The 12,741-nt window shown below is 47.9% G+C and overlaps 1 protein-coding gene across 1 annotated transcript in view; it reads right to left on the reverse strand.

Moving 5' to 3' along the window:
• Positions 1-11,304, reverse strand: part of FAM160B1 (family with sequence similarity 160 member B1) — a 115,248-nt gene extending 103,944 nt beyond the window's left edge. Inside the window, exon 1 of the mRNA XM_030202663.1 lies at positions 11,032-11,304. Coding sequence (XP_030058523.1) covers positions 11,032-11,076 — 45 coding nt within the window. The 5' untranslated portion in view covers positions 11,077-11,304. The remainder of the gene's footprint in view (positions 1-11,031) is intronic.
• Between the last annotated feature and the right edge of the window lie 1,437 nt (positions 11,305-12,741).

Here is a 12,741-nt window from a genome sequence, read left to right on the forward strand (position 1 = left end):
TAGTTTGTGGCCTGGGTCAGAGAACTGAGCTGGTCAGCAAGACCCCAGTTACGTTAGGAAAGACATTACTTATCACTGGAAGTAGGCAGAATGGAACCTAGCTACTTTTTGGGATTTCAAAATATTGTCCATAATGACTTCAACTGGATTGTAATGCCTGATATGAAGCCCAGCATTGATTACCTACATATTAGATTCTTCTTTCCTATACGTATCACTTGAGAACAAGATCAAAAGATAATCTGAAAGCATTTGTTGGTAAAAAACAGAACTCGAGGAAGGCTATTAAGAAACACCTACTATGAAATAATTGAAGAGTAATACAAAAGTAATGATAGATTGAAATTACTTTGGTATTTTAATGACTAAACATAATAAAAACTGAATTAAAAAATGTTTTCAAAATTAAGTTTTAATGAGTAAATTGCACCCTGTCGTTTTTGACAAAGCATTTCAGCTAGTCTATTAATATCTTGCATATTCATGAGATTGTCTGCTCTTCTCTTTAAAAGGTTCAATGGCACTGCACAAAGAGCAGAAAACACATAATTTCTTAAAAGTCAAATACACTTTCCCTTTCTGTAGCTATTTCAGTCCAGTAGGAAACTGGACTCTGTGGGCAATGATACAACGTGAATTATTACCCACAGATGACAACATACAGTGGGCTTTGAAGACCTCATCAGACACTACAGGAATTCCTTTAGAAGACTTCAGCGCTGGAGAATCCCACAGCCTTTCACATGTGCACTGTCTTGACTCCTATTTTATAGGCACCTAACCATTGTACATCTATCCAGGAAATCTAGACTGCCTCAATCTTGATTGACTGCACTTTTTGTCCTTTAGATTGTAAGCTCCTTTGAGCAGGGACTGTCCTTCTTTGTTAATTGTACAGCGCTGCGCAACCCTGGTAGCGCTTTAGAAATGTTAAATAGTAGTAGTAGTAGCCTTTCACATGTGCACTGTCTTGACTCCTATTTTATAGCAAACACATATAGCTTTCCTAGAACCAGTGGCGTTCCTGGGGGGGGGGGGGGGGGGGGGCGGTGGATGCGGTCCGCCCCGGGTGCATGCCACTGGGGGGGGGGGGGGGTGCCGCGCGCCTGTCTGCTCCGCTCGTTCTGTACTCCTCTGGAACAGGTTACTTCCTGTTCCGGGGCAGAAGGAGCATGGAACGAAGCTGACAGGCGCGCAGCATCCCCCCCCCCAGCAGGTAAAAATGCACCCGGGGGGGGGGAGGTGTTGTTTCGCCGGGGGGGGGGGGGGGGGGGGGGGGCGCATCGGCAATCCGCCCTGGGTGTCAGCCGCCCTAGGAACGCCACTGCCTAGAACTGTCAGATCTGCATTTGTTCTCTCAATGAAAGTAGCTGCTAATTTCTTCTCCCTTTTCTTACTATATATCTCTTACTGAAATGATACTGGGGTAATCTTGTGATACCAAGATCCATTCGAAGTCAGTGACCAGCGACCTTTTCGGAAAATGCTAAAAACTTACCTCTTCAAACAAGCCTCCACAAATGACCTGATTTAGACTTGAGTCCAAATATATTACCGGATCTGACTACGAAGACTGAACCCTGAATGTGCTCCTTACTTAATCCTTTTTAACACATCCCTCTTAACCTCCTTATACATTCTCCCATATTCAACAATACGCTATTCGCAATATACACCCTCCCCTTATTCCCCTACCTTCCTCCTTTCTTGACCATCTTACCTATCCATACCTAATCGACCACCTCTTTACTCAGTATTTTATAGCTGCATCCACCCTATGTTACTCTGTCTACCTAATGTAATATGTAAACCGCATTGAACCTGCTGTTGAGTGGAAAAGTGCGGGGTATAAGCATTACATTACACTACACACATTAGTGAAAAGTACACAAAAGTACATAAGCATCGCCATGCTGGGACAGACCAAGGGCCCATCGAGCGCAGCACCCAGTCTCCGACAGCGGCCAAAAGAACAAACGATTTGTCCCGCTCATCCCGGAAATAGTGGATTTTTCCCACGTCCCTTCAATAACATTCTATGGGCTTTTCCGCCAGGAAGCCGTCCAACTCTTTTTAAAAATTCTGCTAAGTCAACCGCCTTAACCACTTTTTCCGGCAACGAATTCCAGAGTAATGTAGAAATATGCTGTCACTTGCTCTCAGTGAAATACAGGCCAAGGACTCAGGCGCTAGGCCTCTAAAAACAAAAGATCATTTCTGATACAGATACATTTCACTGTTGCAAAATCTGAAGTAAGTTCTCAGAGAGCTGTCAGGGGTGGGGGGGGGGGGGGTGGAATCAAACATATAAGTGGCAAGTGGCGTACTCACTCGCAAATGCGCAGTAGAGACCCTCTCTGTCCCGCCCCCGCGTCAATACGTGATGACAGGGGCGTGACAGAGAGGGAACCTGCGCACCTGCGAGTGAGGGAACCGCCGTCACAACCGCTCCCCCCCCCAGGGTTGCCGCTACCGTTTCCCCCACCCACCCGGAGTCGCCGCTGCCACCCACCCTCCACCCGGCCCAGGTACCTGGCTTCACTATTCAAACCGCTGGAACACAGCACACAGCTCATCTGAGCTGCCGTTGGCCTTCCTTACCTGCCTGTGTCCCGCCCTCGCCGACGTTACGTCACACGAGGGCGGAACACACGCAGAGAAGAAGGAAGGCCGACGGCAGCTCAGATGAGGTGTGTGCTGCGTTCCGGCGGTTTGAATAGTGAAGCCACGTACCCGGCCCGGGTGGAGGGGTGGCGGAGGGGACTCCGGGTGGGGGGGGGGGGGGGCGGCGGTGACCTATCTGGGGGGGGGGGCCTTTCAAATCCCCCCCTTCCTTTACTAGCCCGTTTTTACGAGCTCAACTGCTAGTCTGCTCTATAAACAATAAGGAGACTGGCACTAGCAAGAGTCATAGGCAAGAATGTTTTGGCTACATGAGGGTAGTACTGGGTCAGCTGCACCCTGGATGAGATCATCCGGGGGGGGGGGGGGGGGGCTAAGGAAGTTTGGGAACACATAGAATCTTGGCTATCATTGACATCAAATGTTGATGTTTAAAGGATAGTACCTGATAACATGCAAAGATGACCAGTGAGAAAATGAGTGTCCATAGGAATGAATAGCACCTCTCTCTGGTGTCAGGCCCCCCCTCCCTCCCTCCCTCTGTCTGGTGTCAGCCCCCCCTCCCCCTCTCTGGTGTCAGGCCCCCCCTCTCTCTCTCTGGTGTCTGAGCGTTACCGTGCAGGACGCTGAGCTCTGGCTGTGCTTCAAGGAACTGACCAATCCTATTTAATAGAATGCACCTCCAACATTCTGAAGCCGAGAAACCTCGTGTGGTTGGTCACTTCTGCTTGTGACGAACCCGGAAGTACGTGATGTCAGTTCAGGAGATGGATACAGAGAGCAGGAATGCCTCAGCCATGCAGTCAGCTTCAGAATGTTGGAGGTGCCTTTTATTATATAGGATTTGTTGCATTTGTACCCCACATTTTTCCCACCTATTTGCAGGCTCAATGTGGCTTACATAGTACCGTCAGAGGCGTTTGCCCAGTCGGTGGATAGCAAATACAAAGTTGTATAGTGATCGTATAACGTATAAGTGGAGGGTCGGAATGGATGAAGATTGCGTGTTGTCCTGTTCAATCATAGTCATGCTGTGTTGGTAGGTGAAGAGGGTTACGTGGGGTCGTTAGGGTAGGCCTTTTTGAACAGGTTGGTTTTTTGTGATTTCCTGAAGTTCAAGTGGTCGTGGATTGTTTTCACAGCTTTTGGGAGCCCATTCCACAGTTGTGCGCTTATGTAGGAGAAGCTGGCTGCATAAGTTGTTTTGTATTTCAGTACTTTGCAATTTGGGCAGTGTAGGTTTAGGTCCATTTTCCGCCCCCAAATATGCCCCCTTGATGCAAAAAAAAAAAAAAAAAACATTTTCTATGCATAATGGTTAGTGCACACCAATTTCAAATTTAACTCAGGATGCCTGAACGCAGTAGCACCAGCTGATTTTCAGCGCGAGCTAAAAACGCTAGCGTACCTTAGCAAAAGACTCCCTAAGTTTATGAACAGGCAAAGGAGAGATGTGCCACAATTGTGAACTGTTCAACCTGCTATTAACTATTTTGCTTTTGGGTTTTATGTTGTTTGGATGATTTTTATTATCTTTGATGATTATATTTTATGAATGACTGTGGGTTGTTTCAGGTTTTCTTATGATCACATTTTTGAATGGATTCACTCAAAAGGCATTGTGCAGCAGGATGAAATGACACTACAGAAATATTTGCATTGTCTCAAAAACGCATACAGAGTGCAGGGAAGGCCCCAATTGAAAGGCCTGTGTTTTTTTGCACATGACCCTCCCATTTCAGTACCTACTAGTTTAAGCAAATGAGGCCTCATAATACATAGTAACATAGTAGATGACGGCAGAAAAAAACATGCACGGTCCATCCAGTCTGCCCAACAAGATAACTCATATTTGCTACTTTTTGTGTATACCCTACTTTGATTTGTATCTGTGCTCTTCAGGGCACAGACCGTATAAGTCTGCCCCGCACTATCCCCGCCTCCCAACCACCAGCCCCACCTCCCAACCACCGGCTCTGGCACAGACCGTATAAGTCTGCCCAGCACTATCCCCGCCTCCCAACCACCAGCCCCGCCTCCCAGCCACCGGCTCTGGCACAGACCGTATAAGTCTGCCCAGCACTATCCTCGCCTCCCAACCACCGGCTCTGGCACAGACCGTACAAGTCTGCCCAGCACTATCCCCGCCTCCCAACTACCAGTCCTGCTTCCCACCACTGGCTCTGGCACAGGCACAGACCGTATAAGTCTGCCCAGCACTATCCTCACCTCCCCAGCCCTGCCTCCCAACCCCGGCTCTGGCACAGACCGTACAAGTCTGTCCAGCACTATCCCCGCCTCCCAACCACCAGTCCCGCTTCCCACCACCGGCTCTGGCACAGGCACAGACCGTATAAGTCTGCCCAGCACTATCCTCACCTCCCCAGCCCTGCCTCCCAACCCCTGCTCTGGCACAGACCGTACAATTCTGTCCAGCACTATCCCCGCCTCCCCACCACCAGTCCCGCCTCCCAACCACCGGTTCTGGCACAGACCGTATAAGTCTGCCCAGCACTATCCCCGCCTCCCAACCACCAGCCCCGCCTCCCAACCACCGGCTCTGGCACAGACCGTATAAGTCTGCCCAGCACTATCCTCGCCTCCCAACCACCGGCTCTGGCACAGACCGTACAAGTCTGCCCAGCACTATCCCCGCCTCCCAACTACCAGTCCTGCTTCCCACCACCGGCTCTGGCACAGCCCGTATAAGTCTGCCCAGCACTATCCCCGCCTCCCAACCACCAGCCCCACCTCCCAACCACCGGCTCTGGCACAGGCACAGACCGTATAAGTCTGCCCAGCACTATCCTCACCTCCCCAGCCCTGCCTCCCAAACCCGGCTCTGGCACAGGCACAGACCGTACAAGTCTGTCCAGCACTATCCCCGCCTCCCAACCACCAGTCCCGCTTCCCACCACCGGCATCCCTCTGTAACCCCCATGGGCTGCCCCTGATAGGCTGACACTGAACACTGTGAAAAACAGACAGCAAATCAGTTATAAAGCACCAATACAGACATTTACATTATTCTATTATTTTTCTGTGTAATGTAGTTAATATGGACCCCATTCCCAGCTCTGAAAAGACAAATAACATTAAAAATACATAAACAATCACCAATAACATTTTTTGATAATTTTTTTTTTTTAATTATGGGTCACTCTGTTACTTCTATTCCTACTGTTGTACACTGTCTTGTGTAATATTGTTTTCTAGAAAGCTGGTATTAAAGTTACTAAATTAAAATAAAATTAAGTTGCCTTCTAGGCATAGCCACACAAGAGCCTTTTCCTCCCACTGGGAATATCACTAAATCTTAAATAAGCTATGAGACACTATGGACCTGGCCCAGCTCTTATGGAAGGTGTGTCTGGTTCCAGTCTTTGCTTATTGGTTGCACCCCTGTGTAGCAGCTTATCTCTGTGCTCCAGCCAAGTTCCAGCAGAGCACCTTCCAGGGCTGCTGTAGTGAGTCATGGAACACAAATACAAACATGTAGCAGTAACTATGCCTTCCAGCCCACTTTCACCAGCACAGCCCTTTTATTCCTTGACAGGGAGGCAAGTCACTTGGTACTGTTACATAACTTCTCATGAGATCAGTCCATGGTACACCCCTCCCTCCCCCAATCTTCCCTATGCATGGTACATATCTGTATATTCTGCTAGACTAGGGGTGGGCAACCACTGTCCTTGAGGCCCACAACCCAGTCGTGCTTTCCATAATGAATATGCATGGGACTGATTTGCAGGTACTGCTTCCATTGTATGCATAATCTCATGCATATTCATTGTGGAAACCTTGAAAACCCAACTAGGTTATGGCCTTTGAGGACTGTGCTAGACCCTCTGATTCATGTTGGGTCCACCTGCTTGTTTTCTTTTCATTTTAAAAGAAAGCAGCTGGGATGGATTTTGACAAAAAAAGAGTATGTCAACACTTCATTAACAAATGTACAATCATTACGTTCTTTTCTTTTGTTTCTGTTGTTACTTTTTACAGCAGATTACTAGTTACATAATGCAATAATAGCAAAGGTTAGTAGAGCTCCTAGGCCAGTAAAAATTGAGGATCCAAATAATTCGTTGCCAGAGAATGTGGTAAAGGCGGTTAGCTTAGCGGGAGTTTAAAAAAGGTTTGGCCGGCTTCCTACAGGAAAAGTCCATAGACCATTATTAAATGGACTTGGGGAAAATCCACTGTTTCTGAGTATAGAATGTTTTGTACATTTTTGGGATCTTGCCGGGTATTTGTGACCTGGATTGGCCACTGTTGGAAACAGGATGCTGGGCTTGATGGACCTTTAGTCTTTCCCAGTATGGCAATACTTATGTACTTATGTATACGTACTTATTCTATAAAATCATCAACTAAGTAAAACTGTTTATTTATAAAACAGATTTATAGTCACAGTTACGGAACTGTAATAGCTGCAATTCAATACTCTTCCTTAAATGAGCTAAGACACCTAGGAACACTGATGTGCAACATAGACTACCTGTGCATTTCAATGCAAAGAAAATAAACAGGAAGGTCAGAAACAGGCTGGTGCCTCTCAGAATTTGAGAGCTCTTTGTTTACAAACCGTGTTCACTCGGAGCAGTGCTCTTGTGATTGCTGCACCAGGGCTGAAAACCATGGTTCAAGTCTCACTTCCCCACTGACACTCCTCGTGACCTTGAGCAAAATCACTTAGTTTGTTTTTTTTTAAGCGCATGCTAAACGTTGCATGTCCTATTTTATTGCTATGGGCCGCATGGGACATAACACATGCTAATATCTATTAGCATATGCTAAACTTTAGTAAAAGGGTCCCTTTACCTCCTACCTCAGGCAGCCACTTAAGACTGTAAGCTTTCTTAGGAAGGGAATTACTGAACCTGAATTCTAATAAATGTTGTAAGTCAACAGGATTATCATTTGGAAAAGAGGGGTTAACATCTAAAAATTAGCTATTACTCACTTACATTCAGCACATCTGCTCTTGGGAAGAGAATCCACAGAAGTGGAGGCTAATTTTCAAAGCACATAGACTTACAAGTTACACTGGTTACTATGAGGCATATGTTCAAAGCACTTAGACTTACGAAGTTCCATAATAACCTATGTGCTTTGAAAATAAGCCCCTAAGTAACTTTGTAAGTCTATGTGCTTTGAAAATGAACACCTTAATCACCTAATTCTGTCTGATGGATTTTGGATTTAGAATTTAGACCATGCCTTTTTACAATAGCAGCTCAAAGGGAGTTACATTCAGGGACAATAGGTATTTCCTGTCCCTGGAGTGTTTACAATTTTATTAAAGTGCGGTGAAATCTGGGCTTAATGTGTCCAGGACGTGACACTAATGGGGGGGATTTTAAAAAAATGTTTTCATGCAGGTTGTGTTCGGTCCTTAGCATGCGGCAACTGCATAGAGTTTAGGAGGTGATAGGTGCTCCCATGTTACCCCTGCGTTAGCCAATTAGTGTGCACTAATTATTATGTGCTAGCTGGATAACATGGGAACACCCACCCTCGGCCCATGACACATCCCCCTCCAGAAAACAAAAATAAGCAAATTACTGCAAAATGCTCTGTGTTCTGCGGTAGCCAGTTCCTAACTGTGTCTTAAGGCTTTAACATCCTTGAGTAAAAGTTTGCATCTAAGGCTTTGGAAGATTAAGGAACTTGTCCAAGACCACCAAGTGGGATTTGAATGAACCTACTTCTCCACATTCACACGCTCATCAGGATTAGATTACTTTCTAAACATATTTTGACTACAATATGAACTAGAATACAGATTATCCTAGACAGTTCGCAAACTTCCTCCATCCTGTATAAGGCTCAAAGAAGACAGATGCAGGAGAAACATGTTTTTTTTTCCAATCAGTGCATAGAGCATCTAGGTTAGAAAATGGGTACTCAGGACCATACATTTTAAAAACCTCTGCCATTTTATAAAGGGATCTAACAACACGGCCTTTTCTTAAATATGTACAGTACTGCCAAAGACGAATGTAGATTTGGCAGGATGCACATGAAAAAAGAAGCCATTTCACAAAAGAAAAATTCAAAAAAGGGTTTGACACCACTTGGGGCTTTGCAAGTATAAATAGCTCTACTTACATATATAAGCAGTGAATTTTGTAAAACTGTACGTCTACAGGGAACTGATTAAGGAGCCAAGCTCCAAAACTCAAACCTTGGGCATTCCGAGGTTCTTTTGAATATCTGAGAAGTAATTACCACAATTACCCCATCAAGATTTACTCCAACCTTGGGTGAATCCTATATAATAAAAGGCACCTCCAACATTCTGAAGCTGACTGCATGGCTGAGACATTCCTGCTCTCTGTATCCATCTCCTGAATTGACATCACGTACTTCCGGGTTCGTCACAAGCAGAAGTGACCAACCACACGAGGTTTCTCGACTTCAGAATGTTGGAGGTGCATTCTATTAAATAGGATTGGTCAGTTCCTTGAAGCACAGCCAGAGCTCAGCGTCCTGCACAGTAACGCTCAGACACCAGAGAGAGGGAGGGAGGGGGGCCTGACACCAGGGGGGGGAGGTATCTCTGTCACACACACTCTCTCTCTCTCACACACTGTCTCTCACACACTCTATGTCTCACACTGTATCACATTCACTCTCTATGTGTTACACAGTCACTCACACACTCTCTTGGTCTCATACACTCAGTCTCACAAAGAGTCTGTGTCTCACACACTTATCTGTGTGAAACACACTCTCTCTCTCACACTGTCTCACATACGCAATTGCACTCTCATTCTCACACACACATTCTCTCTCTCATAGACACACTCGCACCCAGACTCACTCTCTCTCTCACACACACACACACTCGCACATTGACTCTCACATACACTCTCTTAAACATACACACTCCGAGGAAAATCTTGCTAGCGCCTGTTTCATTTGTGTCAGAAACAGGCCTTTTTTTTTTACTAGTCTCTTCGTAAAGGTTCTTAATAAATCTCTGTATGCCACGGCATATGTAAAACTAGAACCTTTATAAAGCTTCTGGTTATACCTGTATTACAACCACAAGTGCTTCTCACCACAGTAGAACTCTTATCACTCTTTATTGAATGTACATCATAATTCAGGGTGATAAATTATTATGGTATGATTTTATCATTGTCCTTAAACTATTTGTATTCTCAACGTTTTAATGAAGCAAATATTTTTCCACTTATCTTTATGTTCTCTGTCCGTCTTGTTGTGTCAGTACTGACGGACAGAGAACAGACCCTTGGTCTGTCCCAGCATGGTGATGCTTATGAGATCCAAAACATTAAAAGAATTAATTTTGGCAAACTAAAACGTCCCTATCCCTACAATAATTTATGTTTCTAAACTTTCAGTTTTGTGGAGTTGCTGATATACCTAAGTAGCACTTCAACCTAACCCACTCCACCCAGCCATTTGGACCACCTCTGGGTGCCAGTCATGATCAGCTCTAAGGGGCAGGTACTGATCTGGAGAAGAGAATAACTAGGTCCAGCTGTATAAGCCCCTGAATCCCTGGCATGGTCAGCTCTAAGGGGCAGGTACTGAGCTGGGGAAGAGAATAACTAGGTCCAGCTGTATAAGCCCCTGAATCCCTGGCATGGTCAGCTCTGAGGGGCAGGTACTGATCTGGGGAAGGGAATAACGAGGTCCAGCTGTATAAGCCCCTGAATCCCTGGCATGGTCAGCTCTGAGGGGCAGGTACTGATCTGGGGAAGGGAATAACGAGGTCCAGCTGTATAAGCCCCTGAATCCCTGGCATGGTCAGCTCTAAGGGGCAGGTACTGATCTGGGGAGTGGAATAACGAGGTCCAGCTGTATAAGCCCCTGAACCCCTGGCATGGTCAGCTCTAAGGGGCAGGTACTGATCTGGGGAAGGGAATAACGAGGTCAAGCTGTTTAAGCCCCTGAACCCCTGGCATGGTCAGCTCTATGGGGCAGGTACTGATCTGGGGAGTGGAATAACGAGGTCCAGCTGTATAAGCCCCTGAACCCCTGGCATGGTCAGCTCTATGGGGCAGGTACTGATCTGGGGAAGAGAATAACGAGGTCCAGCTGTTTAAGCCCCTGAATCCCTGGCATGGTTGGCTCCGAGGGGCAGGTACTGATCTGGGGAAGAGAATAACTAGGTCCAGCTGTATAAGCCCCTGAACCCCTGGCATGGTCAGCTCTATGGGGCAGGTACTGATCTGGGGAAGAGAATAACGAGGTCCAGCTGTTTAAGCCCCTGAATCCCTGGCATGGTTGGCTCCGAGGGGCAGGTACTGATCTGGGGAAGAGAATAACTAGGTCCAGCTGTATAAGCCCCTTCTTCCCTGGCATGGTTGGCTCCGAGGGGAAGGAAGAAGGGGTCTCCCTTGAGTGTCATCCCCTGGAGTAACCCTTCCTTACCGCCTCCACGGCGTGCTGCAGGATGGAGGTGAGTTTGGAGAACATCCTGGTCCGGGACTGCAGCAGCTTCTCCCGTGAGGCCCTGGAGAACTCCTCCAGCTTCTTCCGCCGCTCCAGACTGGAAGCTTCATGCGGGCCGGACAGCGAACCCGGACCCAGGCCGCCGCCGCGGCTTTTCCCTCAGCCTCGAGCCGCCCACCCCCTCGCGCCCACCGGCCTCTCCCGCACCGCCAAACCGCGGCTTCTCCCTCACCGGTGGACGGCCGACTCTCCTCAGCCGCTGTCGCCTCGCGCGCGGGCCCAGGACGAGTCTCCCTCCCTCCCCCCCCAGCAAAGAGCCCCCTCGCGCCAGTAGCCCGGGTAACAAGGCGCCCGCCCCCTCGCCCTCCCCCCGGCCCGAGCCCTGATCCGGACACCGTGGCACTGGCAGCAGCGTTGAGGCTGAACTCCCCGCCGCTCCCTGCAGGGGGCGCTCTGCTCGACAACCGGGAAGGAACTACCGTAGCGGCGCCAGCGCACTGCAACGACTCGTTATCAGCCCGGCCCGGCCCACACCAAGCTCGGAGTCGGAACCAGCACTGGGGTGGGGGAGGCTGCAGTCAGTCAGGATGGGACAAGGGTCCGGATAAAGCACAGATCCGGAGACACAAAGATCCGTAGAATCTGTGACAACAAACAGTCTGCATTGGACCCAGAGCCAGCATCACCCCAAATCTTTGCAACGACAGAGCATTGCCCCAGCCATTGTGTTACTTACTGAAGCTTTTACCATCCATGCAGGTCTTTTTCTGCCGTCATCTACTATGTTACTACTACTAAACATTTCTAGGGTTACGCAGCGCTGTACGGTTTAACAAAGAAGGAGGTCCCTGCTCAAAGGAGCTTACAATTTAATGGACAACATGTGCAGACAGTCAAATTGGGGCAGTCCAGATTTCCTGGATAGAGGTGAAATGGTTAGGTGCCGAAGGCGACATTGAAGAGGTGGGCTTTGAGCAAGGATTTGAAGATGGGCAGGGAGGGGGCCTGGCGTATGGGCTCAGGGAGTTTATTCCAGGCATGGGGTGAGGCGAGGCAGAAAGGGCGGAGCCTGGAGTTGGCGGTGGTGGAGAAGGGTACTGAGAGGAGGGATTTGTCCTGTGAGCGGCGGTTACGGGTAGGGGCGTAGGGGGAGATGAGGGTAGAGAGGTAATGGGGGGCTGCAGATTGAGTGCATTTGTAGGTTAGTAGGAGAAGCTTGAACTGTATGCGGTACCTGATCGGAAGTCAGTGAAGTGACTTGAGGAGAGGGGTGATATAAGCTGGGGCTACACCTCAAAACCCTACAAAAGTCTTTCTCTTTCAACAGTTTAGGTAGGCATGGGAGGCTAGCCTTGAACAATGGTAACTTCCCCTAATGCCAATCTCTGGCCCATTCCTTGATCCCTGGATGGATGTTTATATTTTTATGGACTTGCTTGATTGCCTTTTAGTTTACAGTGCACCAGTGGGATGGTGCTCAAAACCTAACACCGGTGCTAGAAGCAATTAACGCTGGACTTGTGCCTACCTACAGCTTACCCCTCTCTCCTCCCCTTTCCATCCAGCATGTTCCCTCTCTGTCCTCTACACTTCCATCATCTGCCACTCTCTCATCCTCACTTTCATCCAGCATGTCCCCTCCTTCTCCTCCCCACTTCCACTCTCTCTAGCGCAGGAAACAACGTGTAA

This window comes from Microcaecilia unicolor, chromosome 5, assembly GCF_901765095.1.
Source record: "Microcaecilia unicolor chromosome 5, aMicUni1.1, whole genome shotgun sequence".
Taxonomy (NCBI): Eukaryota; Metazoa; Chordata; class Amphibia; order Gymnophiona; family Siphonopidae; genus Microcaecilia; species Microcaecilia unicolor.